Source organism: Penicillium canariense (assembly GCF_028826845.1).
Source record: "Penicillium canariense strain IBT 26290 chromosome Unknown utg000004l_segment0_segment0, whole genome shotgun sequence".
NCBI classification, from domain to species: Eukaryota; Fungi; Ascomycota; class Eurotiomycetes; order Eurotiales; family Aspergillaceae; genus Penicillium; species Penicillium canariense.
The window spans coordinates 4,687,846-4,713,381 of NW_026622731.1; the positions used below are offsets into that span (position 1 = coordinate 4,687,846).

General features: G+C 49.1%; 7 protein-coding genes across 7 annotated transcripts; 4 read left to right on the forward strand and 3 right to left on the reverse strand.

The window, feature by feature from the left end:
- Window positions 1-173: 173 nt before the first annotated feature.
- N7482_007954 (DUF3433 domain-containing protein) lies at window positions 174-4,186 on the reverse strand (the record flags this gene model as incomplete). The annotated part of the gene is made up of 3 exons (XM_056690078.1): window positions 174-2,032; window positions 2,098-3,921; window positions 4,081-4,186. 3 exons carry the CDS (start codon window positions 4,184-4,186, stop codon window positions 174-176), a joined length of 3,789 nt encoding a protein of 1,262 aa, XP_056542507.1.
- A 1,887-nt stretch (window positions 4,187-6,073) lies between these two features.
- Window positions 6,074-7,359, forward strand: N7482_007955 (alcohol dehydrogenase family protein; the record flags this gene model as incomplete). Its single annotated transcript, XM_056690079.1, has 5 exons — window positions 6,074-6,192; window positions 6,250-7,028; window positions 7,078-7,129; window positions 7,187-7,231; window positions 7,302-7,359. The coding sequence occupies 5 exons, from the start codon at window positions 6,074-6,076 to the stop codon at window positions 7,357-7,359; spliced, it is 1,053 nt and encodes a 350-aa protein (XP_056542508.1).
- A 2,647-nt stretch (window positions 7,360-10,006) lies between these two features.
- N7482_007956 (uncharacterized protein) lies at window positions 10,007-10,317 on the forward strand (the record flags this gene model as incomplete). Its single annotated transcript, XM_056690080.1, has 2 exons — window positions 10,007-10,091; window positions 10,133-10,317. 2 exons carry the CDS (start codon window positions 10,007-10,009, stop codon window positions 10,315-10,317), a joined length of 270 nt encoding a protein of 89 aa, XP_056542509.1.
- Window positions 10,318-12,206: 1,889 nt separating this feature from the next.
- On the reverse strand, window positions 12,207-13,870 carry N7482_007957 (carbohydrate-binding module family 24 protein; the record flags this gene model as incomplete). Its single annotated transcript, XM_056690081.1, has 2 exons — window positions 12,207-13,598; window positions 13,862-13,870. 2 exons carry the CDS (start codon window positions 13,868-13,870, stop codon window positions 12,207-12,209), a joined length of 1,401 nt encoding a protein of 466 aa, XP_056542510.1.
- Window positions 13,871-13,988: 118 nt separating this feature from the next.
- Window positions 13,989-16,073, forward strand: N7482_007958 (DUF4246 domain-containing protein; the record flags this gene model as incomplete). The annotated part of the gene is made up of 1 exon (XM_056690082.1): window positions 13,989-16,073. One exon carries the CDS (start codon window positions 13,989-13,991, stop codon window positions 16,071-16,073), a length of 2,085 nt encoding a protein of 694 aa, XP_056542511.1.
- A 5,676-nt stretch (window positions 16,074-21,749) lies between these two features.
- Window positions 21,750-23,361, forward strand: N7482_007959 (glycosyl hydrolase family 79 C-terminal domain-containing protein; the record flags this gene model as incomplete). The annotated part of the gene is made up of 3 exons (XM_056690083.1): window positions 21,750-22,539; window positions 22,588-22,800; window positions 22,856-23,361. The coding sequence occupies 3 exons, from the start codon at window positions 21,750-21,752 to the stop codon at window positions 23,359-23,361; spliced, it is 1,509 nt and encodes a 502-aa protein (XP_056542512.1).
- Window positions 23,362-23,904: 543 nt separating this feature from the next.
- Window positions 23,905-25,191, reverse strand: N7482_007960 (benzoate 4-monooxygenase cytochrome P450; the record flags this gene model as incomplete). The annotated part of the gene is made up of 4 exons (XM_056690084.1): window positions 23,905-24,219; window positions 24,374-24,577; window positions 24,619-24,779; window positions 24,957-25,191. Coding segments are annotated over 4 exons (915 nt in total), but the record flags the coding sequence as incomplete, so codon positions are not given.
- Between the last annotated feature and the right edge of the window lie 345 nt (window positions 25,192-25,536).

A 25,536-nucleotide genomic window follows, 5' to 3' on the forward strand; every position in this document is an offset into this window, starting at 1 on the left:
GGTCTGTGCGTGAATCTATACATTTGAGCGCCATCCAACAAGAGAGGGGAAAAAAAGCAAAGAACAAAGACACATCACGCCGTCTGGATACGCCTATGTCCCCAAAGTTATACAAGTTATGGTATCCACATTGACATCAAAAAAAAGGCGTCAGGTCCATAACACACGAGTGATTAGTTCCTCGTCCGAGGCTGCAGTCCTGACAGTTCCTGCAGTTGTATCGACGTGCTTTTGTTGGCCTCTCCTTCAGCGTCGTTCTGGGGAGGGCCAGGTTGCGGGTTTTCAGTAGGAGACTTGACGTCAGGAGGCTCTTCATCCACGGCAAACCGCCAGCGGCCGTCTGGGCCCATGAAGTGCCGGAAGCCGTAGCGTTTGTCCAAGGATGAGAGATGATCCCGACGCTGGGTGCTAGTCCATTTGTGGGTATCGTTGAAATCGCCAAGCATGCGGCTGTGTGCGATCCAGGGAATGATTGCGCCAAGGGAGCGGGGCATCCGCGGGCCTCGGAATCGGCCTCGGCGGGTGCCAAAAACCACCAACACAACGAGCGTGTCAAACACGATGATGATCAAGGCCATGGTCAGTGATGGCACGGATGGCACCATGCCCCAAGTGCTCTGGATGACAGTAGCATTGGTCGCTGAAAGTGGGTGCTCTAGAGGTTCCAGGTAGATTTCGTTCCATATGGAAAAGTAGGTGGCATAGACCCACTTGTACACTACCTGGGTTAGGTCTGTTAGGCGCTCAACATCCAGAGAATCGAAATCTGGATCATATTGCTGGTATAAACGTGCCACGAGAAAACCGGCCCAGTCGTAGGAAGAGATGTTGTAGGTTCCGTTCCGAGTTGTGGTATTGCCCACATAACTCTCAGGGATGGCGGCAAATACTTTGTTAAACTGGCCCAAGCTGACTGTCGCATTGTCGTAGATTTCGCCTGCGGTGATCGAGGTGTTCGCAATGGGGTTCTGGTCGTCGATCTGGCCCTTTTGGTCGAACAAAAGAGAGTAATTCTGCATCCGAACATGAGGCTCACAATGCACGGCGACCGTGTTGTTTTCGGTGATCGCAGTGTTTGCCTTGTAGTGCCAGCGGCCAACGACAAGAACGCTCGAAGTTTGACAGACCTCCGACTGGTTACTATCACTGGGGGACAGAAAGTGAATCGACAGCGCAATCCCTTCATCTTTACTCTTCAAGTCCGGCATGGCCGCGATGCACTCGTGTGAGGCGTTGTCGAACATAGTATAGCGCCAGTATTCATGACCAGATGTTGCATTCTGAACCAGGCCCACGGCAGGGGAGAGGGATTTGCACTGGAGATGGGCCCCAACACCGAGTGTGGTGGCGCCATACAGCACCTCCGGGTTACGGTTGTGAATATGGAGCGGGATAAACGACTGGTTAGGACTCGTCCAGGACAGCATAGGGACCCCGCTAGTAATGCTCGTCTGAATCAAATCATATTCAGTGAACTCTGCCGCAAAGTCGGTCCGCAAGAACACGGATTGGCTGTAGTTCATGGTTAAGTCCTGCGTCGGCATAGAGGAAGAGTTGAGTTCTTGCGTAAACAAGCCACCCGCCACGACCGTCAGAACCATATTGACCACACAAGCCAGGGAAACCAGGCCAAGCAGGACATGCCGATCGCGGATCGATTTGAAGAAGATGACGAACGGACTCTGGGAAGAGTAATTGAGCGATAGGGATGCTTTCGCTGGGGCCTTCCCTCTCTGGAGATGAACCCAAGGCTCCAGAACACTGAGGTTCCGGTGGATTGAGGTGCATAGAGAGCTCACACAGGACGCCACGACGGAAGGCAGAAAGGACAGAGTCACCTGGAGCGAGCTGGAGTCGGACTGGCTCAGATGTCGCAATCGGCCATCTCGAGCGAGCGAGGACGTCACCAGCGCCATGAGAATGATCACCGCTGCTAACGCCAAAAATTCGATAATGAAGAAGGGGATGACTAGGAAGTGGGGCATTGGGTCGACGTGGACGCGTAAGCTCTCCCCGAGCTGCACCGGCGAGCCTGTGAAATAGTGGTCAGCCATCTGCCCCGTGGATCGAATCGAGGTACCAGGTTCAACGACCTACCGTCCTCTGCGAGAATTTCCAACTTGTCTCCCGATGGGTCTGACCGCCAATGGCAACGAGCTGTTTTGAAGATTCGACGCATCTGGCGGGTTGAGAATTGGTGGAATTCAGCATTGGGCTCGGCCAAGACATTAGACGGATGGAAGACATCGGCTGCGATGCTGCACATGGCACCGATGGAACCAGGGTCGCTTTGCAGGAAAGTTTCCCGAGAGCGGTATAGATACAGCAGGTAGAGAGCCGTTAGGGTGGCCAGTGCCAAAATGAGCTCTGACCATAGCGCGGCAAAGTTGACGATGGCAATGGCCACTTGGTTGGTGACGCGACTGGCGGGGATTATGGTGGAAACGTCGGGGTCAAAAAGACGACCAAGAGTCAGAATGAACGTTTGTTTCACATCACGGGTGATTTTTGCTTCGAATTCGGCTTTGGTCATAATGGTGGAGGTGTCGAGGACAAGAAGTGGTTGAAGGTCACCGAGTTCTTGGCTAATCACCGGCAATTCGGTCACCGTGCGGCCACCAGTGGTGGTATTTTCGCGAATGAAGAGCATATCGCTAGTATAGGGGGCCCATTGGGAGAGTAGGGCTTGGAAGTGGTCGATGTTCAGCTCCGTGCTAGTCAGTATCTGGGTGGTGGCGGGTTTGATGGTGAGGGCTTCGATGGAGCTATTGGAGTGCATCGAGACACCGGCTTGGGCCTTGTAATATGCAATGTCGCAGGCAAAGGCAATACCGGAAGCAGCATAGTCGGGATCATTTGAGGCATCGGAACTGGTGGCGTTGACGCCAATGATCATCCCATATAGATCGTAGGGGTCACATCCGGTGGCCGTGAAGGCCTGGGTGCGGTTTGTATCCTCGGATTCGGCGGCCGAGGTGATCACGGGCTCCCAGTAGCGAACCTGGAGGTAATCGGTGCCCGGAAAGAAGACGCTGTCGTAGGAGAAGTCGAGCTTGCATGTGGTGGCACTTCCATACACATCGTCTAGATCGATGCCGGTGGCGTTCCACGCCACAGTCCCCAAGCCATGCTCCGGGGTTGTGACGGTGACGGAGAGTTTGTTGTCCAGCGGCACATCTTCACATGAGACCTGGGCCCAGTAGACTTCCTGATCCAGCTGCCACAGCGTCTCTTCCTCCTGGGCGTCCGCAGGAATCTCCACGGGGGCGACGGCATATTCATTGGACCGCGACCGGCGGAGTTGCTCGGCGGAGGAGGAGAGAAGCGAATCAGCCGTGTTGTTGGCCTGCGTCAACATCCATGTCGCTTGTGTCTCCAGATCCACCAGATCCGGCCAACTTTTCATTGACACCTGATTAATCACATTGACTGCTCGAAGCTCGAACACTGTACTCTGCAGCGCCGGGAGAATCATCCGGATTGACAGCGTGACCACCGAGACCCAGAGAACCACCCAGTGGCGGCGACGTGCAGCATTGATTGGCGTGAGGATAGTTTGACCGAAGTTGTAGTTGATGAACAGGACGGTCGCGGGGGCGCCTTGGGGCCGCGACAGTTGAAAATATGGCTCCAACCGGAGAACATCGAAGTCGGTAACCGTCCAGACCATGACAAGCAACAGGGCAATGATGATGGGGACATAATTGTAACTGAAGGACTGCGGGGCCGAGACGTCGTCGGTATCGTAGAAGAAAACCAGTCCCCCTTCGCGATTGCTGTATTGTCGCAAACCCTCCAGGGACAGTAGCATGGTGAGCATGAGACATACGAGGGAGATAAGGTACCGCGGCCGCAGGGCTAGCGGACGCCAGCCCCGACGTTGGCAGGCAGCGACGGGCACCCGGAAGGGTGCGGTAAACGCTGGATGAGGATGTCATGGTCAGTAGGCCATCCACTGAGGATCGAGAAGAGGGAGAAGGCAAGCGACAACGATGTGGGTTCCCAGCAAAATGGCAGTTCTACCCGCCGAGGAGGAAGAGGAGGAGGAGGAGGCGGCGGAAGGGATGATCGGAGACTCACCAGCCCAGTGAACCCAGGGCCCCCGCGCCTCAGGTCCAGCGACGGACATGCTGGATGGACAAGGCGCGGCAGGCGAGGAGGTGAGCGCGGGGGGAACGAGTCGCATTGCCGGAACTCGATTATGAGGGATGGCAGGCCATAATCACGGGCGGGAGTGGTGGTGGCAGTCCTCCGTCTCAGTGATGATGATGGCGATGGTGAAGGTGATGTCGATGGCGATGGAGACGGGAGGACCGGGGCGGTGACAACGAAGGGGGGCGGGCTAAGCCAAGAAATCGCAAAGTGCCGCGCCGGGCTATGACATGACGTGCCGGAGAGGATGCAGGTGAGATTGGCTATAGCCTGAGGGGGAATTTGCAAGTCCTCTGGGGACGGGCACGAACTGGGCTGGACTCGGGGAACAGGGTTGGATTTGCAGGACGCGCGGTCGCGTGGGACCGATCCGCCCCGTTCGGTAGCTCGGCTGGTCTCCCTTTCGGTGAAAACCGTGATACGCGGGAAAAAGGGCAGACCCAGGGGCGGGCAGTGCCTGAACCATAGAACCGCGGCCGTTTCCCGAAGACCAACCGAATCCCCGTTTCTCAACGGGGGAAGCAAGCAGCAAGCAGCAAGCCACAAGGACAAAGCCGGATTTTAGCTTGGAGCTACGAAGTGGCGGAAGTCTTGGCGTCGACTCAATTGGCAACTCTTGGCTCGGACCCAAGCCAGTCGGACGCAGCTCCACTCGAGCAGGCGACAGACGAGATCGGGTATGCCCAGTGCCAACGGGACGCGTAGTAAGCTTAGTTGAGGTGTCTAGACAACTATACGACGAGTTATTACAAGTTACCAGGCGTGGTCTAGGATCCAGGATCCTACATAATTGGTTGTTTGTTATAATTAGCAACGGACCAATCATAAAAATCAGCATCCATGTACTTCCTGAAGGGTAGAGTTATTCTAACTGAACCAATTAGCAGGCCACTCACAAGAACCACGTCATCAATCGAACACAATTATCACTATAGATCGCCTGCAAGATAATGGTTCTCCACACTTAGACTTAAGGTACAGCCAAGATACTGGAAATGTGCTTACTTGAATGGGTACATAGCTGCCGCGCTTCGTCCTGCCCATCGCGATCAGCTCGCATGCTACCAAAAACCCCCATTAGCCCGAGTTGAGGGACTTAATTACACTTGTTGATGGGGATGGAGACAATTTTCCCTCCCACCGTGTTCATTGGAATCCTCGCCGTGAAGCGGCAATATGCCTCTGCATCGGGACTCATTTTTGACAAATGCGAAGATATTGTGGAGAGATTCCATTTGGTGAACACCTATCGGAGTCCCTCCTTAACACCCGACGTGGTAAGTTCTGGTGGTAGCTCAACATATATAGTGAAAATGAGAGAGAGAAAAATCATAAAATGTCAGCAACCTCAAAAATGCGATTGCCAGCCCATGTGGTGCGAATTTTCCCATTCCTGACACCCCCGAGGGGAAATGGAAGCCCCTCAAACGCGGTGCGCGGGGCCGGCATGGGGAGGCACGCATTATGCCTCATTTTGGCCCTCCACTAGCACTTCTGACTACCTATACCATCGTTACTTAATCAGGAAGAGACAGAGAAGCATGAGATTTGGAAGCGCTTGTCAGAAAGTCCTCCACGAGACCACTCAAGCGCCAGAAAGACGAGATACGTGGCGTCTAGATAGTCGCCGATGCGCACACGAGATAGCCTGAAAGCCATAGCAGAATACTGAAAAACAATCATTTAGAGACCCTTCACGTGTGGCCCAGCCCAAATTTCAACCGAATACTTCCCCCGACACAGACTGTTGAAGACCCGAGCACAGCCGAGGTACAGGCGAGCTCGACTGCAAGTCGCTCGACCCCTCATGAAGATGAATCACGACTTCAAATAACCACCACATAACCGGTGCCAATCTACCAGGAAAGACGCACATTAAGATACCAACATTATCAGGAAATCAAGCCTCAAAATCCTCATCATGCAAGCGGTAGTTTTCAAGGGTCCACTGCAGGTCGCCCTCGAACGGCGACCCCGGCCACAAGTTCGAGACCCAACCGATGCGATTCTGAAGGTGCGATATACCGCACTATGTGGCAGGTAAGGGACCAGATGGGCAGAAGACCGAGGATGTTATGTATACTCATCTTGAACTAGTGAACTGCACGTCTTTCGGGGCCATCAGCCCTCGGGAACAGGGTTTATCATGGGCCACGAGTTCACAGGTGAGGTGGTCGAGGTCGGGTGCCAGGTACAATCCTTCAAACCGGGTGATCGGGTTGTTTCCCCCTTTACTGTCAGCTGTGGCGAGTGCTTCTATTGTGCCAGCGGCTTTTCCTCCCGATGTGCGCAGGGCCTACTCTATGGAAGCGCCGCGCTGGATGGTGGACAGGCGGAGTACGTTCGTGTTCCTCTGGCGGAATCGAGCCTGTTCCACGCGCCCGCTGAGATCGACGAAAAGAAGCTGGTGTTGATGGCCGATATTTTCCCCACCGGCTATTTTGCTGCGAGCAATGCATTTCGCGGACTGGAGTCCCCTGCAATCCAGGGTAGCACCGTGCTACTATTTGGATGTGGACCCGTGGGGATATGTGCCCTGGTCAGCGCCCTGGAGTATCGCCCGAAGCATTTGATTGCCATTGATAGTGTGCCATCGCGCCTGCACCTTGCGCAGAGTCTTGGGGCCGAGACCTGGAACTTTCAAGAGAACGAAGCTTGTCTACGCGAACGAGTCAAGGAAATCACAGATGGCCGTGGAGCGGATATTGTTATCGAGGTTGTGGGCCACAGTAGCGCGCTGCGGATGGGCTTCGAGATGCTTCGTCCATGGGGTGTGCTATCCAGCGTCGGTGTGCATAACGGCGAGATTCCCTGGACCGGAAACGAGGCCTATGGAAAGAATTTGCGCCTGCAGATGGGACGATGCCCCGTTCGCAGTAAGAGATACCCTGTGGTTGCTGTGGTAATCTGAGCTGACACAGCCAGGTATTTTTGGGAAAGCTATAGAGCTGTTGGCCAAGAAGCAGGACGTCTTGAAGTATGGTTGCTTTTAGGTGGAGGTTGTATATCTTCTGTTCAGACTAACATTGACCAGTTTCATGTCGGAGGACATTCGTCCGCTGTCCCAGGCCGTGCAGGCGTGAGTATCTCTTGAGCACTTGCATACGAATTTAATACCAAATCTGTACTCAAACTTACCAGATCCACAGTTATGATGATTTCAACCGGATGAATTGCCAGAAAGTGATCTTCGAGGCCGACAAGTAGGCGGAGCCCTACTGCGACTTCTCAGTATGGTCCCTTACACTCCGTCTAGTAGATCTGGTTAATTGGCGAAAGGTTGGATGGGTGTTAGCCTAGGCTGATAGGCCCTGCTACATATATAAATTAACACTTGAAATCCCACCATGGGGAATAGTGGATAGTCGTCAGGTAACTTAGGACATGAGAGTACCCGATGCACAGTGAAGTGATAGACACATTTTCTTCAACCTCCCAATCATTGACTGAGTGGGTCGTCACATCAAGTGAACTACTATTAATTCTGTAGACACGTACTTCTTAGTGGGCTTTATGTGTAGGGGCTGCCCGTTCTTGATTCCGAGAAGAGCACCCGTTCCTTGCCGGAAGATACAAGCCTGTCAAACTACTTACTTTAATCACGGGTGACTCTGGGAATCGTGGCCGCAATGTCCTCCGTACTCTCCCTGTTCATCTTCAACGTCGAGCTCCAGCATCTGGTCGGCTCACCGGTGGCAACCGTCCGTGGTCTCAATGCCCACTTTCCATGTTACTTGCTCGCTGAGGGGGCCAAATCCTAGGTTGCATGTTCGGGCAGCAGATATATACTGATTAGCATCTAGTGGTATTTCATTAGGTCCAGTTATGGGGCTAGCGTTCGAATTTGCGTCGGCCGGGTTGGGGTAACATTCCGAATCTAAACTACACCGTATGAGCGTGATGTGGTCAAAGACCGAATGGGTTTTCACCCCCTTGGAGGCCTTGGCAACTTCTCCAAAAAGTTTGGATCGTAATTGAAGTTCCCATTCCGAAGAACATGAAATATGTATAATTGTTGAGATGGGAACTGTTCGTGAACAGTTATTATGAGAATCCACAAGCTCCAGCAAGTTCAAGATGGCAGATAATAACACAGAGTGATTTTAGGGTGAGAACGAAAACACATCTTTGTACCCGTGGCTAGAACCTATGAAAGGTTACCAAGTTATTGGTCGGCAAATGGTGCGAAATATGCCAAATTCTTGCACCAGAATGCTTCCCTAGATAGGCGGGTATGGTGTATAATATGTTGCTTTGTAGTAGCTGTTTGGTTTTCTCTCATGTTCAGCACATATATTTGGCTTAGGCCCAAGTGGCTTTGCCTTTACCTGATTTTCACTATGCTTGGTTCTACTTTGGCGGACCGAGTTCTCTTCAGATGGCCAGTAAATAGTTAAAACACTATATATGGCCATGGAATAACAATGTTCACTTCTCGGCCGCTTCTCGGCATTTAACGCATTTCCTATGGTGTAAAGAGAATCACCTTCCAACTTGGGTTCACTACCCACTTGGGCTCACTGCTCGCTTAGGAACCATGTTATATCTGTCCCTTCGAGCGTGAAGATTACATAGCTCCACATATCCCTGCTCGCCCTACCGTGGGGCAAAAAAGGTTTTCTGTCCTTAGGGTAGGAATTAAGGCCGACTTGCACCTGCCATTCTCATGGTCCAAGGCTAAATTAAGAAGAGCGCTTCTGGCCCCTGTTTGATGCAAAATGTCTGTTCAATAAGCTATTTTATGGGTGTAGCTTTGCGGCCAGAAACATCCCGTGCATACGCATTACAGGGCGCTGACCTTTAGAGTCACGACTCCGTATTTAGCCACTCTATAAAATTCTACCATCTCTGCTATGAGCGCAACATTATTGAACTTTGTCTGAAAACGAAAAGGTCTGCTATTTGACTTAGATCATTCCCATACCTGATATAGTCAGCATGGTGTGAGAGGAGCCGGCGGCAATAGCTTTTGTCCCCAATCTAGTCGCCCGTTTCCTTCCCTTCCTGCGCAACCTGGTCATGGTTGAAGTACAAACCGCGGGAGAAAATGATTAGCTGCGACGGGTATAAATTTAGCAGCAAACACGCTACCAGTTGAGGCATCAACGGTGAGACCGACTGCAAAGGGGGACAACATGGAATTATTTGCGCAAGGAATATCATTCGCGCTCAGCTTGCTTGCCCACTAAGGAGTATTAATTGTGGACAGGCTAGCAAGTGCTGTGCCTCCAGAACACTCCATAAATGTATAATTAGCAGGAACCGATCTAATTTCAGCTAACTACTCCGTACAGTTGTGGTTATTTGATATCTTATGTCAGCGCTGTGGGTCGCTGCCGCGCGGCATGTGCGTGTGCTATCGAACTAAACTCGAGTCCACCAACTAAAAAAGGGCTAGCTTGGGGGGCGGATTGCAAAAATAAATCGAGCCGAACTGTTTGCGTGGCGAAGTTGTACGTTATTGCGAAATTCAACGGATGAATGCTGTAGAAAATGGAACCGAACCACTGGGCCTTCCTACCTTGGCGTTGAACAGGACGTCAATGAAGTCGTGGCCACCAACATCATGCTGTCTTGCTTGGTATACTTAATCTTCTGGGCTTCGCATCCACCAAACAAATGGTCAGTTTTTCCTTTTCAGCAATCATTTCATTCGGGTGCGTATAGAATGCAGAGACCTGCTTTACTGCTACTGGCGGCGCATTTGGCATTGGTGGCTTGCCAGCCCTATAGCACCCCAACGGTATCTTTACTCCAAACAGAAACAAGTACCCTCGCACCTGAATCATTACCGACTGGGCTTTATGGTACTTTGAACCTCCTCGTCCCACGCGTCGAGGTTGAACGTGCGCTGATGTTCGCCCGTGATACATCTGCAACGTCCGAATCAACTGCATCAACCACAACAGAGAGTACTATTTCGGGAACTACGACTACAAGTACCTCGGATACAATCGCCACATCTGCAACAAACTCTGAGTCTACAAGCACATCATCCTCTACTACTACAACCTCCGCCACGTCAACATCCGCACAGTCCACAATCACCTCAACCTCAACAGCCACAAGCAGCTCTACCACGACAACAAGCAGCTCTACCACGACAACAAGCAGCTCCTCTACAATTATAAGTACGGTATCTGCAACCAGTACTACAAGTGCTGAAATTGCTAGGTGGAATCACAGAGGAAACATCGCTGCCATCATCTTCTCCTGTTGTCTTATTTCATTATTTGCCGGAGTCAGCATAGTGCACTGCGCACGGGATCGAGCCAAGTCAAAACGAATCGCCACAAGAGAACTTATGAGAACCACATCATTATCTTCAGAGCCTTGTGTTCCGTCGAGGGTAGACTCTACGGCTGAACTCATAGCAGATCGCTCTTCAATCATGTTCAAAGACAATCCTCTCGCAGAGCATCGTCCACAGACGGCATATAGCGCAGTAGGATCAGCGAATCATAATTGGAGAGCTGCTTCTTCTATGGCAACACATACAGCAGCGGATGAAGCAAGTTCCACCCTGGTCAACGGGGCTTCAGATGCACATAGTCAGCATAGGCCCTTGGTTTGAACACTTAATCATGATATGATATGATATTTGTGATGGCAGACACGAATCACATGGGTTAGATACACATCTAAACTCATCTTCTCGGATAGTGGTGCTTGTGCAGGTTCCCCAGAATGCCCCTAGACAGTGCTTTCTGGCCAACCTTTCATGGATCATCATAAGTGGAATATCATACATTGAGAATCCAAGCCATGTAAAGTAAAGGAAAAACAGTTGCTTCTACCACATAAGTAGTAAAGATTCGCGGCTCTGGTCTTGTCAATTCCGTCGATGACTTCTCTAAGTTGAGATTTAATCTTGGTCGAGTACATCATTAGAGGCAACCACTTTGACAGGTCCCTTAATATGCCATTTTAGGCATCGCTGGAGGTCTGCCCAGTCCGGTGCATTTAGGTAAGCTTATCAACTAGAGCCTGACTCATACCACGTGCCTTGACTTGATTATATCTCTCGAAGATAGATGATCATGATTTAGTTCAATGCCTCGCTTGTTCGAAAATTAAATAAGATCTTAATAGACATTTTATTATTGTCAGAACAAGTTTCTTTCTACTGCTCGCGCAGAGCCTTAAGGAAAAGCCTAAAAAAGTCTAAAGGATCGTTAGGAACCTACCCACTCGGGAGCGTGTTGATGAACCCATAAGCAAGGCCTGCAACTGTCTTCGTGTGTTCTAGGCAACCCCCCATGAATAACCATCCTTTCTTTGCTCACAAGGAAAGGTTAGCGAGATATAAGTTACAAACCGGTGGTCAAAGTTTTTCTGAGTGTGCTTCCAGTAGCAGCTCTCATGGTTGAGCATGTCATGGACATGAAATTCCCGCGGCAAGACAGACCATATTGACCTTTTCTCGCAAAAACTATGGAGGTCAGATATAACATAGGTCGTTTATCAATAAGAACAGTACTCACCATAGTCTTGTCTCTTTTGCACTAGGCGACTGGTGCAATCAAGATCACCGATCATATCCAGCTTGAAGCCCCCAGGTAATTTGAATCCAAGGAGATATTTTGTCTCCTAATTTGAACCATTACTCTGACCGAGTCGGTTTTGAGCTCGGTTGATTTCCTGTAACTGGATGCTTTGTTCATTCCACCTTCGTCCACATGGGTCTGGGATTATTTGATTGCCATTCCAAGTTGATCTTTTAGTTTCTAGGGCTCACCGATGTGGTTTCCTGAACATGACTATCTGAATCTGGTGAGGACACCGTGGTCGAACGATTTGAATGTTGAGTCTCGCCTAGGCAACAGCGGCTCATATCTTTTGATTGGAAGGTCCCTGACGGCTTACATTTGTAGACGATTGCTTGCCCCGACAGGCGCCCAAACAGAGATCGAAATAACAACAACTAGATGAAGAGTCCCGAAGAAACCAAGATCTACCTGAAGTCTGCCGAGTCTAAATACACAAAGCTCATAAGACCGAAGGAAGCATGATAATTCATACAACACGAGTCAAGTAGCAAATATCCATCACGCTTATGTAGCGAGGCACTTAGCAACGATATTCTGGAACTTTTCATCCAAGGCTGCAAAATTCGAGCCCAAGCCTTTGATATCATCCTTCCTCATACCCCTTCGAGCCTTGCCCATTGACACGAACGAATCCGGGCTACGCATACCACTGAAGACAAGTGTCTCTAGAATGAGCAGAGGAGACATATTGGGATTCTCAACGATAGCATAGACAGTGCTGGCACCTAGTCCAACATCTCCCGTCATCGAGATCAACCGTGATAGCCCGACAAACACATCGGATATAGCATCTAGCTCCCCCAAAAATGGTACAAGCAAGAGGACTCCCGTCAGAATTTCGTTGATCATCTCCTTCTTCTTCGCTTCCTCGTACGAATATGCCACGTCCACCACGTTCTGCATGCTCGCAACGGACTGGTTCAGCATAAAGACTGCCGCTGAGAGCGACTGCACGAGGTCGTCCGTAGTGCCGGGCCATGCCCCAAGTGCGAGTTGAATTCGTGCCGTGTAAAGGCGGCCCTTGATATTCTGGACGTTAGGCATGGCCTGCGTCATGATTTTCTTGGGATTGGCGATCCTGATGGCGCTGTGCGGGGCCTTCACAGGCAATCCTTTGTACGTGTACGTGCTGTGCAGAGCAAGGCAGCCCGTCTCATCCATACCTGGCGTGCAATCCAGGTCATTTAGGCTGGAACAAATCTCTATCCAAGATGTGTCAATGCCATAGTCGGAGGTAACGCTATCATTGAATCGGGTTGAGTTGATCAGCTCGTAGTAGACCGTGTAGTTACCCGACATGATACCGATATCGCCAGGACAGGAGCTTGTAGACTTGTTATGACTACTTTGATAGTAGGCACATTGAAAGAACTGGCTACCAGGGCCATAGGGCTCATCAGAGCTCATTAAGCCCTGCCACTGGATAGGGATCATCTCTTCGACATACTTGACGTAGTCGTTAAACTTGTCGTCGTAGCTGTTGGTGATGTCGGTGTAGTTTACCAACGTCTCCTGCAGCACCGTCTGCAGCCCGTTTATCGTATAATAGTCCACGCATACCGGTGCTAGCGTGTCAAGAGCTGCAGCCAGCTCATCCAGGGTGGAGAATTTCTTGGTAAAATCGCACGGCGAGGATTTTGCACAGTCAGGATCAGATCCATCGTCGCTCGAGCAGCCGAGGTCCACGTTTGTGTTGTCTGCATGTAGAACTTGGGCAATATCCCCGCTGGCACGCCAACTTGCAGAGTCCAGTATCGCCGCCGACGGTTGACACAGCGTCGATAGTCGTGTTGGCAGCCGGTGGTACGTTGAGAGGCCCCGTGGCAGTGCATGTGCAATTATGAATGGAACAGTATCCCCAGTTGCAGCCGTAGCTGCAAAGGCCAGCAAAGGACCCTGATCCCGAGCCAGCGGTGCATGTATCTGGGGTGAACGGTGAGGTTGTGGGCACAACGAGAGGGACCTTGTCAAGACTAAATAGGGCCAGATCCTAGGCAAAATAACCACTAGACCAAAAATGCACTATAGGCAACATTCTTAGTCTATACCGTCATTTATTGCTCCGACAGACCTCAACGGTGCCGCAGACGCCCTCGATATAGTTACCGTAGTTGCCGTTGTCAGCACAGCTCATTTCCGCGATGGCTTGCCAAGTCCACGATCCACATCGTTCGACGTGGCGTGCACCAACGCGACTCTGCATCTGCAATCAACGGCGTATTTAATCACAAGCATCTCGCGAAAGATTTTCCAAACTCGTACGCATTTTAGGCTACCTTTTCCAAGATGCCTCATATCACAAACGCTGGCCGTGGTCCCCTGCAGGTCCCTGGATTTGGGGGCATCCCCCTGAACTTTGAGCTATCACCGGAGACCCGCTTTGCGCACGGGCTGCTGGAGTATCGCCATTCGCCTCGCTTAACCAAGCGCGAGATTGCTATGCTACGACTGATGCAACATATCACCGAGACGCCAGGGTGGCATCGCGCAATCCTGGACCCGGATGAGAATCAACTCGCGCGGTGGCATCGGGACGCAGTTGAAGGTCCCGAGGGCTTTCTTATCACTGCGCTCGCATGGGGCTGGTGCATCTCCGAATTACGCGATAAAGCGAGGACCTGGCAGGCTACAGGCCGTCTTCTGGTTTTTGACAGCTCCTCGGCTGTTTGTCAATCGAACGAGTTAGGCGTGTCTCTTGAAGACATCCAAAAGCAAGTGACTCAACTGGGGCCGCAGATAAACAATTACTCGCCGCTGGTGGATCCTTTTCTATATCCCCTTGCCTATGCTCGGTCACCGGTATTATCGAGTGGCGGAGAAGTCCCCCTGCATGATTTATGGTGCTCAACTGGGGAAGTCGACAAAGGGCTCCCCTTACATCCATTCAATCAACTACAATTTCCATTCGACCACTTAAGACGACGGATTCCTCTGGATCGCCAGCCTGGATACGGTGGTCCCGAGAGCTGCTATTCAAATCACTTCCAGTGGCTACCCTTTGAGGTGACCTTTTCGTCTAACGACCCACTGGATGTTAGTATTACTTCCTATGTCAACAATCTCCATCCACAGAATCATCGGAATCTCTATGCGCATCTCGAAGACCTAGTCGCCCGCTCAGTATCTTCCTGGAATGAGGTCCTATTCTATGGCAACTCACGTGGCCGCCACCCCCCACGCATTCTCACATATGGTTGCCATATCCACAACTACATGGAAGAACGAAAGATTTTTCGCGACATTGTGCCTCTACTTAATTGGAGGGGTATCTGTGACACCCACGAAGATTGGCAAAAACTATGTGACAATGCCCGCGAGTACATCTCTGGCCCTGAGCCCCCAAAATGGCAGCAAGCAGAACCTCGGTCAGGACGCTCGCCCAACCTACTGGACGAGCTCACACCTGAGCAATGGGAAAATCCAAGACTCGTGAGTCAGCTTACAAGGTCTAAGCGAGCTCGGAGAGCCTGGTTCAACCATCCCGAGCCAGGTGTTTCATTCTCCTACGAACAATGGAAGGAAGGCAAATTTACTGGGCGTGCAATAATCCCACAGAGGGTGGGTAAGTTCCCAGACCCACTACATCATCAATATACCCCCGTACGTCTACAGGATACTTTTCGAGAACAAGGTCTACAGGTAGTTGTTGAAATCTTCAACATTGAACTCACCCCAGAGAGTCCGACCTATTCCGGTGAAGCGCATTTCCATATCGAAGGACTACGCAACGACCGTATTGCAGCTACGAGTTTATTTGTTGTGGAAACAAAGAACATCACTGAGCCTCGTATCTCATTCCAGCATGAGGATAAAGTGCATGCGTCTGAGCTGGAATGCAAAGTTCCAAACACGTTAGCGAATGTTCTAGATATAGACAGTTTCAAGCTGTTCGAAGAGCAAGCACCCGAGGCGCTGCATACATTCGGTTCTGTCCCGCTAACGAAAGGTCATCTGCTAAGCTGGCCTAACACTTTTCGGTCGAAGCAAGAGTCGTTTCGTTTGGCGGATCCGAGCCAGCCGGGGAATCTGACTGGTATCAAGCTTCGTCTTGTCGACCCACACTATCGAATCTGCTCCACGCGAAATGTGCCGCCGCAGCAGCACGACTGGTGGGCAACTTCAGCACAACAAGCGGCGCATCTGGACAGACGCCTCCCAGCGGAATTGGTGCAGCTGGTGATGAATCAGACAGAACAGTGGCCAGTATCAAGGGCGAAGGCGGAGCGTCTGTGTCAAGAGCTTCACCTTGATCATGAGCGTGTACGTATGGTCATTGATGAGTGCGTAGGCCACCATATTGTGGGTTGCATTCCCTTTGATGATCCCCAGGATGTGAGGGTTGCTTCCGGACTCGGATATGAGTCTCCTTAATTTCTCTTATCAGTCGGCAAATTGGCGGATATAGTTAGGCCATGAAAGGACCGTGCTCTTAGTTCACCTTAGTTTCTCCTAGTTCGTCTTGGCTTTTCTATGTCTGTTAGGCTCGGAGTCGTCCTGATTTGTCTTAGTCTGGTATATGGGGTTTGAGACATCTGTCTTAGACTTTACAGTGCTCAAGAGGGCTTATCAAGGTCTGAGACCCATTTCCCTGGCGTGATCATCCAAACTTCCCATTTTCCTTTGTCTTCCATACCTCACTGCCTTAGAATCACATGTTCTGTCAATTGGTAATTTGTGCCCTGCTGGCCCTCCAAGCAGAAGCAAAATCAACGCCGTATACTTCCTCTGCTTGTATGGAAAATGTCCACGTGGATACGATCTCTTTTTTTAACCATGCTCCGTTGACTTTCACCTTCGAGGTTCCTAGCGCATCACCCTGTGCAACAAAGTGCGCCGGACTGGCGTCTTGTCACGCGTGGCTCTATTCCACCTCTGGTTGGGAGTGTCAGCTTTACCGGAACCAGCCACTATCCCAGGCGCCAAATCCATTGTTTGTATTTGGGACTTGCGGAAGCCAGTCTCTGTCATCTTCTATGACATCTCCTAATTCTTTGGTGAGGTTTTTGTCTGATATTGCTGTCATGCAGTGCTCGTCTTAATTTTTCTACGCTAACATACACAGGTTTATCAGCAGCCGACCCCACGTCCTCTGGTGAAGCGCAACCATTTACGTCATAGTCACGGCCGTGATCATCATCACGTTTAGGAGGAAGGAGAGCTGTTTGACCAGCAGAATATTATGTCATCGTTGGGTGGTCGAAAACTTATGGAACACCACTGTACATATACTGTATACTTCTACTTGCATTTCCCATGCTAACGCAAAACAACTGACTCAAGATGTCACCTGATCCCCTACTATGGTAGGTTAGGGCCCTAGTGCACTATAAGAAGAAAAAACATCTGCTAATTTAAAACCGGTTAATACGATTCGTATAAACTAACAACTTTTGGATATCCGTTTAATTTATAATGGGTTAACGGATACGCCTCTCTACAATAATCGGGAGATGATAGAAGAGAGGCTAAATAAGCTCGCTCCAGGGTACTTAGAAGCAGAAAGAGAAGGGGACGGACTAGTAAAAGACTTTAATCTATTTAGCTCGGGCTTTAAAACGTGACACCTATGATTGTATATACAAAGAGTTCATCTAGTGATTATATCGGTGTCGTCGTAAATTACGAAGACAATAGATTGTCTGTGCAAGGCGTTTCTACCGCTTCCTATACGCTTTCCTGCTACTTAATTTTGTCGATATGGGAGTCAATTTTACCTAAGACCTTATTTCTCTCGGCGATCGTAACTTTAGTAAGAAGATTTTAGTTATCATTAGGTATCAAAACGTTATAGCTGGCTTTAAGCATTTACCGTCAATCTACCAATGATTGGCACTACGTAAATTCAGCCCCCTTTTTGTGAGCGACGTATTATTAACAAAGGTAATCTTATACTCCTATGTTATAAGACGCAGGAACTCCTTGCTTTTAGCTTCGACGTAGTGTTAGGTGTCAGTGGAATCGTAATTGCTCGACCCTACAAATCCTACTATGCAAGGAGCGTTATTTTTGCCTCCCGCTTCACCTATTTGGAGATACAGATCCCTGCTCAAATTCAGACCCCAATAACAAACAGGCCTATTCTGGAGTTATAGCTAGGATTTTTGGATACTCCATTGCCCACGAAGGTACTATACGGGGCTACGCCACCTGTATCCTCCCAATAGGACATCAAGTTCATCTTCGTATATTATCGGGGGTTCTTAGTTCCCGTTATTATTATTTGGTTCCATTTCTCGCCTAAGACTAAATAGTCATAAAGTGGGGAGTTCTTTTGTTATCTATTATTTGTAGCCGAAGAGCAGCGGGATCCTACCCAGTGGAGGGAAAAAATAATAATACAATATCGTAGATGTTACCGAGCTTGCTATTGATCTGACTCTGGTAGTATTAATGCGCTTCTGAAACACATGTAGCTTCCCGAGGAAGCAGAGAACCATGTTTCAGCTCAATTCCAGTTGAAAATTCCAAGGCGGGTATAACTTACTGTTCCAGATCCTCCATCCTGGCAAGTGTTGACTGAGAGCTACTTTAGCACATTTGGTTTGCTTTTGACTCAATCACGTACAAGGGAATTGATCGGAGGAAATATTTTCAGTATAGCCCGGCTACTGCTTTACAACTTACAACTAATTGCAGCCGCGGCGTATACAGCCTATAGCCAGAGGAGCCTATTTGTCTTTAGAGCAATGGGCACATGACAAAGCGCGCCTTAGCGAAAGTTGAATTCTGACCGCCATCGAGATATATGAGAAGTATCCAGTTTGATCCAAAGTTGGGACCTGTGCTATGCGACTAGAGATAGTTCTTGATATTATTCCAGATGGTTGCAGCTTTAGTATTCTCGTTTTTGTTTGGAATCCTGATATCCTCGAAGAAGGCACAGTTTTAGAACAAGGCAAGGGGCACGTAGCACGTAGCGGAATCTCTCTGGGCAGAGCTCGAGGTCAAGTCACAACCGTGAGTACTGTTCAAATATCTTCTGTATCACCGACTTCTACTGCTGTGACGTGACAGTTTGGGGCCAGGGTCTCATAACCCATCGACGCTTCGCTTTGTTTTGCTGTCACTGTCTTATTAGTAGGTGATAGAAGTGTTGTCTACCACAACCACCTTGTCTTTGACCTTATTCGCGCCTCAACGTTAAAAGAAAGTGAGGGTTATCTTCAGGCGGGAGGATTCCATTGGCGGTGCCAAATATTTTCCCAGCCTATCACACGGTCAAGAAGCCAATCTTGACTTCTTACTTGAGATACGGAATAACCTGATGTGTCTTGGGTTTTTTTCAACAAAGAGGGGCTTGGAATGATCCGTTCTCCCTATTTGTGATATAATCATAAACCAGCCATCTTTGATAGTTTCACTATGTTCAAAGGTGCATTTTTTGCAGGTAAGTTAAGTTAAAATTATACTGTACATAACTGACTAGGTTTAGTTCAGCCTCTACAGACGCAACAAAGTCTGCGAAAGAGACTACAATTTAATGACGTAATTTTTCATCGCAACTCACGCAAAAAATGTGCTTCAAATTGTTTTTAGAGCCCCACCAGACTGTCAATGCATGACAACATTATTGCATGCGGATATGGCGATCTGCCTACGGATGCTAGGGTGAACCGTATGAATGTCGTATCTATGACATATGAGGTCGTCAAATTCCATGGTCTCATCCCATCCTAAGCGTCAGAAATTAGGGTTATATGCTGCAGCGGGGCCAGGGCGGCAGAGGCCAGGACTGTAGTAATCATGTACAGTTTGGCAGGGATAGAGCTTTGAGCTTTGGATAGCTGTGTTTGTATTTAAGATTGGATGAATAAAATTCTCAAGTATTCGGCAGTGGAGATGGAAGCTTATCCGCTCCATCCATCCACAGAGGACGAATTACCAAATATTGGAGCCGGCTGAGGGACTACAATCATCGGAAAGTTACGAGAGACAGTTTTTATTTCAAGTTCTTATGCCATTTTATTTCAATTTTATCGGATCCCACAATCATTGAATCAAGGTAGACAGTGATGGCATTGCGATGACGTCAATATCTGCCAATCACGAGCAAGGTAATTTTACGTGTCGCCAAGAGTGAGCAGTTAAAGGTCTGGCACCCCCTACACTTACCTTTTTTTTGATTCAATTCCATGACCTTTAGTACTCGTCACGACGCAGAGTACAGCAACCATGAAGTCTTTTTTGGCTGGAGCTACTAAAACCCCACTACCGCGGGTGTCATCGCGGAGATGCTATTCCCGAGGCCCTGTCGCTGAACAGGCTGCTGGTCCAAAAAATGGTAAGGCACCTAGGCATCATCATGCCCGCCGGTTCATATTAGTAACTAACACTTGTTTCGCGTATTAGGCTTACAATGTCAATTGTTTTGGGCATACCGGTGTCAATCTATCTATGGCAGAAATCCAGACAACCGGAACAGAATGGTGATATTTCGGGGCGGTACCGTGGAGCCAATCAGGAATACAAACAGTCAGCAGAGGGAAATGAACCCTCTGCTGGGTCTGAAAAGGTTAGCCACTCGCCTCCACGGCTATGAGTAATTCTCAAGAGCCCAATCCTACATGGCCTTTCTTTCCACAATTTGACTAACTAATTTGAAGCATCCTTCTGCCCGAGGAGGGATAGGTGGACCTGGCAGTATGTCGTTCAAACAGGAAGGTCTATCTAACACAGATACTTCGAACCCATATGTGAACGAGCCAGGAAAGTCAAAGAAGGGAGAAGGCGAGACTGATAGCGCGAAGGTTAAGGGGACAGTTCAGCCTACTCGACCGCAGGTTTGAGAATATGCAAACAATTGATATAATAAGGGTCCAAATATACTTAGTGGAAAACACAGATATCATAAATAGTCATTCCAAGGATACCAGTTGGTGTCGAAGTTCAGTCGGATACCCTCTTGGGCAAGCGATTATTGTGGAACAGCCAGTAAGGAAGGCCGTTATCCATAGCATGGACCAAGCAAGCCTGCGCTTGCGTAGGTTATGGAGCAATCTGGCATGGGCTCAGGTTTATAATTATCGTAATAAGCTGAAAATATATAGCCTAGTAGGTATTCATGACAAATAAGATTAAGTGGAATCAATATCAGATTAACAAGATTGATTGATTGAGGAGGAGAATAAGGGGGAGCTGTTGAGAGCAACCCTATAGCTTGTACAGTACATATACAGCCGATACTTGGCTGTTATAAAGCGACAGTTCATGGTTATCCTGAATTACATACAATTGCGGAGCATGTGGTCTCCTGTGTGACCTATCATTTGCTACTGGTAAGTTATCGCCCCATTTTTTGATATCTTCATTAGGATGCTTAGCGGGTTTCATGATTTCCAGGTTCACAAGGAGAATTCTCTAGAGAAACGGCTAGTATGAACGGTCGGCGGACCAGTTTAACTCGTCACCTGAAAGGACAGATTCTGGTTGGATCTTCGGTGCTCTAGGTGTGAGTGAGTTAGTTTGTGTCATCTAATAGGTGGGCTGAGCGGCCACTGGCAACTCTGACATATCGCCGCAACCGGTATGAAACAGAGTAATGGAACTGTCTGGCTCTCTCTCTCATAGGTGGGCTTTGCGGATCCTAAAGTCAAATTCTGGCATTGTCGGGCCCGTTGCTTGATCCACATCAATTTCGCTGGAGCACAGACCCAGACCCCGGAAGCAGGTTGATCTACATCAGTGTGGTGCACAATATTAACGTGAAGTGCAAAACAATTTTCCGCCAATCGTTTGGAGTATACCCCTCATTACCCCACGGCTCTAAAGTGCTTTTTGAGGGGTCAAGCTTCAGTGCCATTATCTCCAGCAATCATCGAATACGTAAGGCTCCCTAATACCAGTCAGAATATTTGGAAAGTCTGTTATTAATACCTGTTCTATGTCTGGCATATAGGATACGGGGATACCGGAATTCAGATCCCACCAGTAGCCAGTATTTTCTGCGGGCGAGGTCATTGATTTCCAACCTGGGGTGGAGGTAATATATGTATTTCGAAGATATAAGGAGGAGCATGTGGACAGCACAAATCTTTCTAATCACGAGCTATGTGGTTACTTTACCCCTTTATCCATCATGTGGCCTTTGGCACAATTGGAAGCGCCACAGCCACCTCTCTTAAGGCCCCCGTTCCGTCAAGATCAGATATTCAGGAGCCGGTGCCTTTATCCCGATCAATTGCTGGTCTTTCGATAGAATTCTGCTACATAACAGATTACCTCGGTGATGTCATGAAGCCCAATAATCTCTCTCGGCAGCTTCTCCAGACCGTTGAAGATATCCTAGGAGCTCCTCCCATAATTCGGATTGGCGGGCACACCCAAGATACAGCGCGATACGATTCATCAAATTCAGCTACCCTATCCAATGTGTTCGAGCCAGGAAACCTTGAAGCCGTGAACGTTACTTTCAACTCCGACCTTTTCCACGTGCTGAACGAGAATGTTGCCACTCATCAACAGTACATTTTCGGTCTCAATTTTGGGCAGGGCAATATGGAACTGCCGAAGGCAGAGTTAAAAGCAGCAGAGTCTCTATTGCAACCCTTCAGGTTGTACGCTTACGAGCTGGGGAATGAACCCGACTTTTATTCCGCCACACAGCGACCGAGACCGTGGAATGTGAATACTTTTGCGCAGCAGCAACTCGTTTGGATATCGAGTTTGAAGACAGAAATTGAGCATAACAGCCATCAATTTCAGCTGGGAGCCCTTGCCCAGGAACCAATCTACCAGGGCAATTTCTCACTAGCCGAGTTGACCAAGATGGGTCTCCCAAAGCTTCTGGGGAATATAAAAACCTACAGTGATCACACGTATCCATTTTCAGTGTGCACAAGTACGTCTATTGCAAGGCTATGAGCGCCCTGGCTAACCGAATATGCAGGTGATAGTGCGGCCTTGGTATCGCTGCCCAACTTGATGAACCATACCAAAACCATTCAGTATCTCTCGCAATGGCAAAACGAGGTGGCCAATGCACAACTTGCAAGGGCCCACTTCTTCATGGGCGAAACTGGTTCAGTCTCATGCCATGGAAAAGATGGTATCTCCAATACTTTAGGAGCTGCTATTTGGGAAATAGACTATATGCTCCACGGTAAGGCTGACCAGAAGCGTCTATTACAGGTAAAATTGCTCATAGTGTTAATTAGGAGCGACTCTTGGTTTTCAAGGTGTCTTCTTCCACATGGGAACACCATTCTACTACTCGATGTGGCAACCTGTCGTATACAATAATAAGCCTGCGACAGTTTATCCTACCTATGCCAGTTTGTTGTTCATGGCGGATCTCGTCGCAAATATTGCAGATCCTGCTATTCTTGAGCTTTTGGTGTCTGAGGGCGACAGCTTGGCAGCTTACGCCATTTATGATCACGGACAAGTCTCTAAGCTCGTGGTACTCAATTATGGTTATTACAACGATACCAGGACAGCACGACCTTCTCAACAGGTGGAAGTCACGCCACTTCTGGGGCATGATCTTAAAGTAACCAGGCTTAGTGGAGCACTGAGCACCACGACTGATTTTGAAAATGTAACGTGGGCGGGACAGAAATATACTAGAGGCTACGCAGAAGGAGAAAGAGTCACAGAATATTGCAATGGTGGAGTGGTAGAGCTCGCCGCCAGTGAAGCTGTGATTATTCAAAGGAAATAGGCAAATTGTGTGCCTGAAAGTCATAGTCCATCGAGATAATCCACTTACGAAGCAATGCCTCATCGTCAATTTTTGGCCATTAGCGTGAGATTCAGCGGATAGTAAACACAAGGATAGTGGAAAACGGGTCCCAGAGTGGCTAGTCCTAGTCGCTTTCACGAGAAGAACAGGAGGATGCGAATACGTATGCCAGTATTTGACCTAAAAGCTTGACACCAAAGACAATATCTATCCAAGGAGCGGAAAAGATCTCGTTGCCTTATCTGGTGGCACAGTGACTTACAGTGAGTCCCCTGGTTATGGTCCTCACCTGGCTAAATCTGACCTTCAGCTGAGGCTTCGACCACATGGCATGCAAAGAACTCTCTTGACTCCCATTCCATCAACTTACTGACCATTTCCATATTTTACATCCAAATCAGGCGGGCGAAAATTAAGACAATTTCCATATAAGGCACGCTTCCCGATCACCGATTAGCCACGTAGTTGTAAAGAACGAGGTTATCGATGCCCCTGCGAAAGGTGGCGGCCATAACTTACTTTCGCCCTCGACAGGCTCGAGCGCCAAGAGTACGGCTGACTAGCCTCCTTGATATCGGCGCCGTCTGGATCGATGCACGGCTCCGGCTTGAAAGTGTGGGGGTCATGGAAGTTAGCCTCGCCGTGGGTGACTATCCACGCACTTGTTTGTCCGCGCATTTTTGTGAACTTCGGCCTGCAGAATGCACAGACGATCAGCATTTTGTGGGCTGTCGGGAGAAATTCTACCTCCACCGGCGGGGACCCAGATCCGTCGATAGAAACTTTGGGAGACACTAGAGGAAAGCCTTCGGAGCCTGGAGGATAGATACGAATTCCCTCGCTGAATTTTCAGGTAAGGGAGGTTTTTCGCAGTGATGTGGGTAATCTCTCTGTAGCTGTGGAATTACCCGCGGATTTCTGCTTTCAAATTCTGGTACACGGCGTCATTTCGCAGGAGTTAAAAGATTTTTGCGGCAAGGAAGTTAGTCACTACCTCCCCGCCGGCAGGTCTAACTCCAGGACTCAGAAAATCAGAAGAAAGAGAAAGGATATGATTTTTCCAGACCAGGGTAGATGTGTGGGCAGTGAGCTCTTCCCGCTCCATCTCATTGGACTCAACTTTGTCAATGAGGTTGGCCATGAAATCCTTGCGGGCCAAGGATGAACCAATGCGCCTAGCCAGGTAATGACCACACTCGCTCCTTCAGAACTTGTTAGAAAGCCTCAGCGAGCCACTTTGTCTCTTGTGTATGCAGTATGCTCCTCGCGCATTCCATCCAGAAACGGGGAGAGCAGCTTGGCTATCAAAGCAACCACCGAGAAAGGTCCGAAATTCTCTGCCACAGTGACAAAATACAAATTGTCTTCAACCGATGACGACCACAGGTGTGCTTTTTCTAAGACTCAACATAACATATTAGAGGCACAACGGGGGCTGTCCCAGGGGTCAATGCCGACACCATACCATCTTCAATGGAGTGGAAGGATTCGCCAAACAGCTATTATAAGAAACTAGATAATTAGACTACATGACTAGCTCCATCGAGGAGCAGTGGAAAGGCAGTGGGACTTACCAAGTTCTCCGAGGTTATCGAACGACACCATCTCGTACCACTTGCTCATTTTCAACCCCCCAGCATTTAGCTCAGGCTCACCCATCCGGGATATAAAGCAATCAACGCATTGGCTAACAGTAGCCTCTTGATCTGCCAAAGACCAGAGAGAATGGGCAGTGGAGAGAGACTCTTTTATTCGTGCATGCTTCTCCGGGTCCCGTTCACTTCTAATGCACAGGGACTCAAAACTCGCGCCTTGGATCTAGTAGGACTTACTCTGAATCAAGGGAGTTTGCCTGGTGGCATGGTGGACGTATATTCATATCCAAGATGCGATGCTGAAAAAAGCAACGCCTTCGGTGAGATACAGAAAACGGGGCCTTATCGTGTATGCTAGAGTTCTGGGCTTAGAAAACAACTGTGAACAGGCCACAGCCACGCACCATTTCGGTGGTACTGATCGTTAATTGCTCGGAGAAAATTATCGCCCATGGAATGGTAGATCCTCCATGCCTGTTTGGATCTAGTGTAAGCAGAACATAGACATCGATGAATGGAGCAAACATACCGGTGATGCGCGAGCTATGAAGGGACCGGG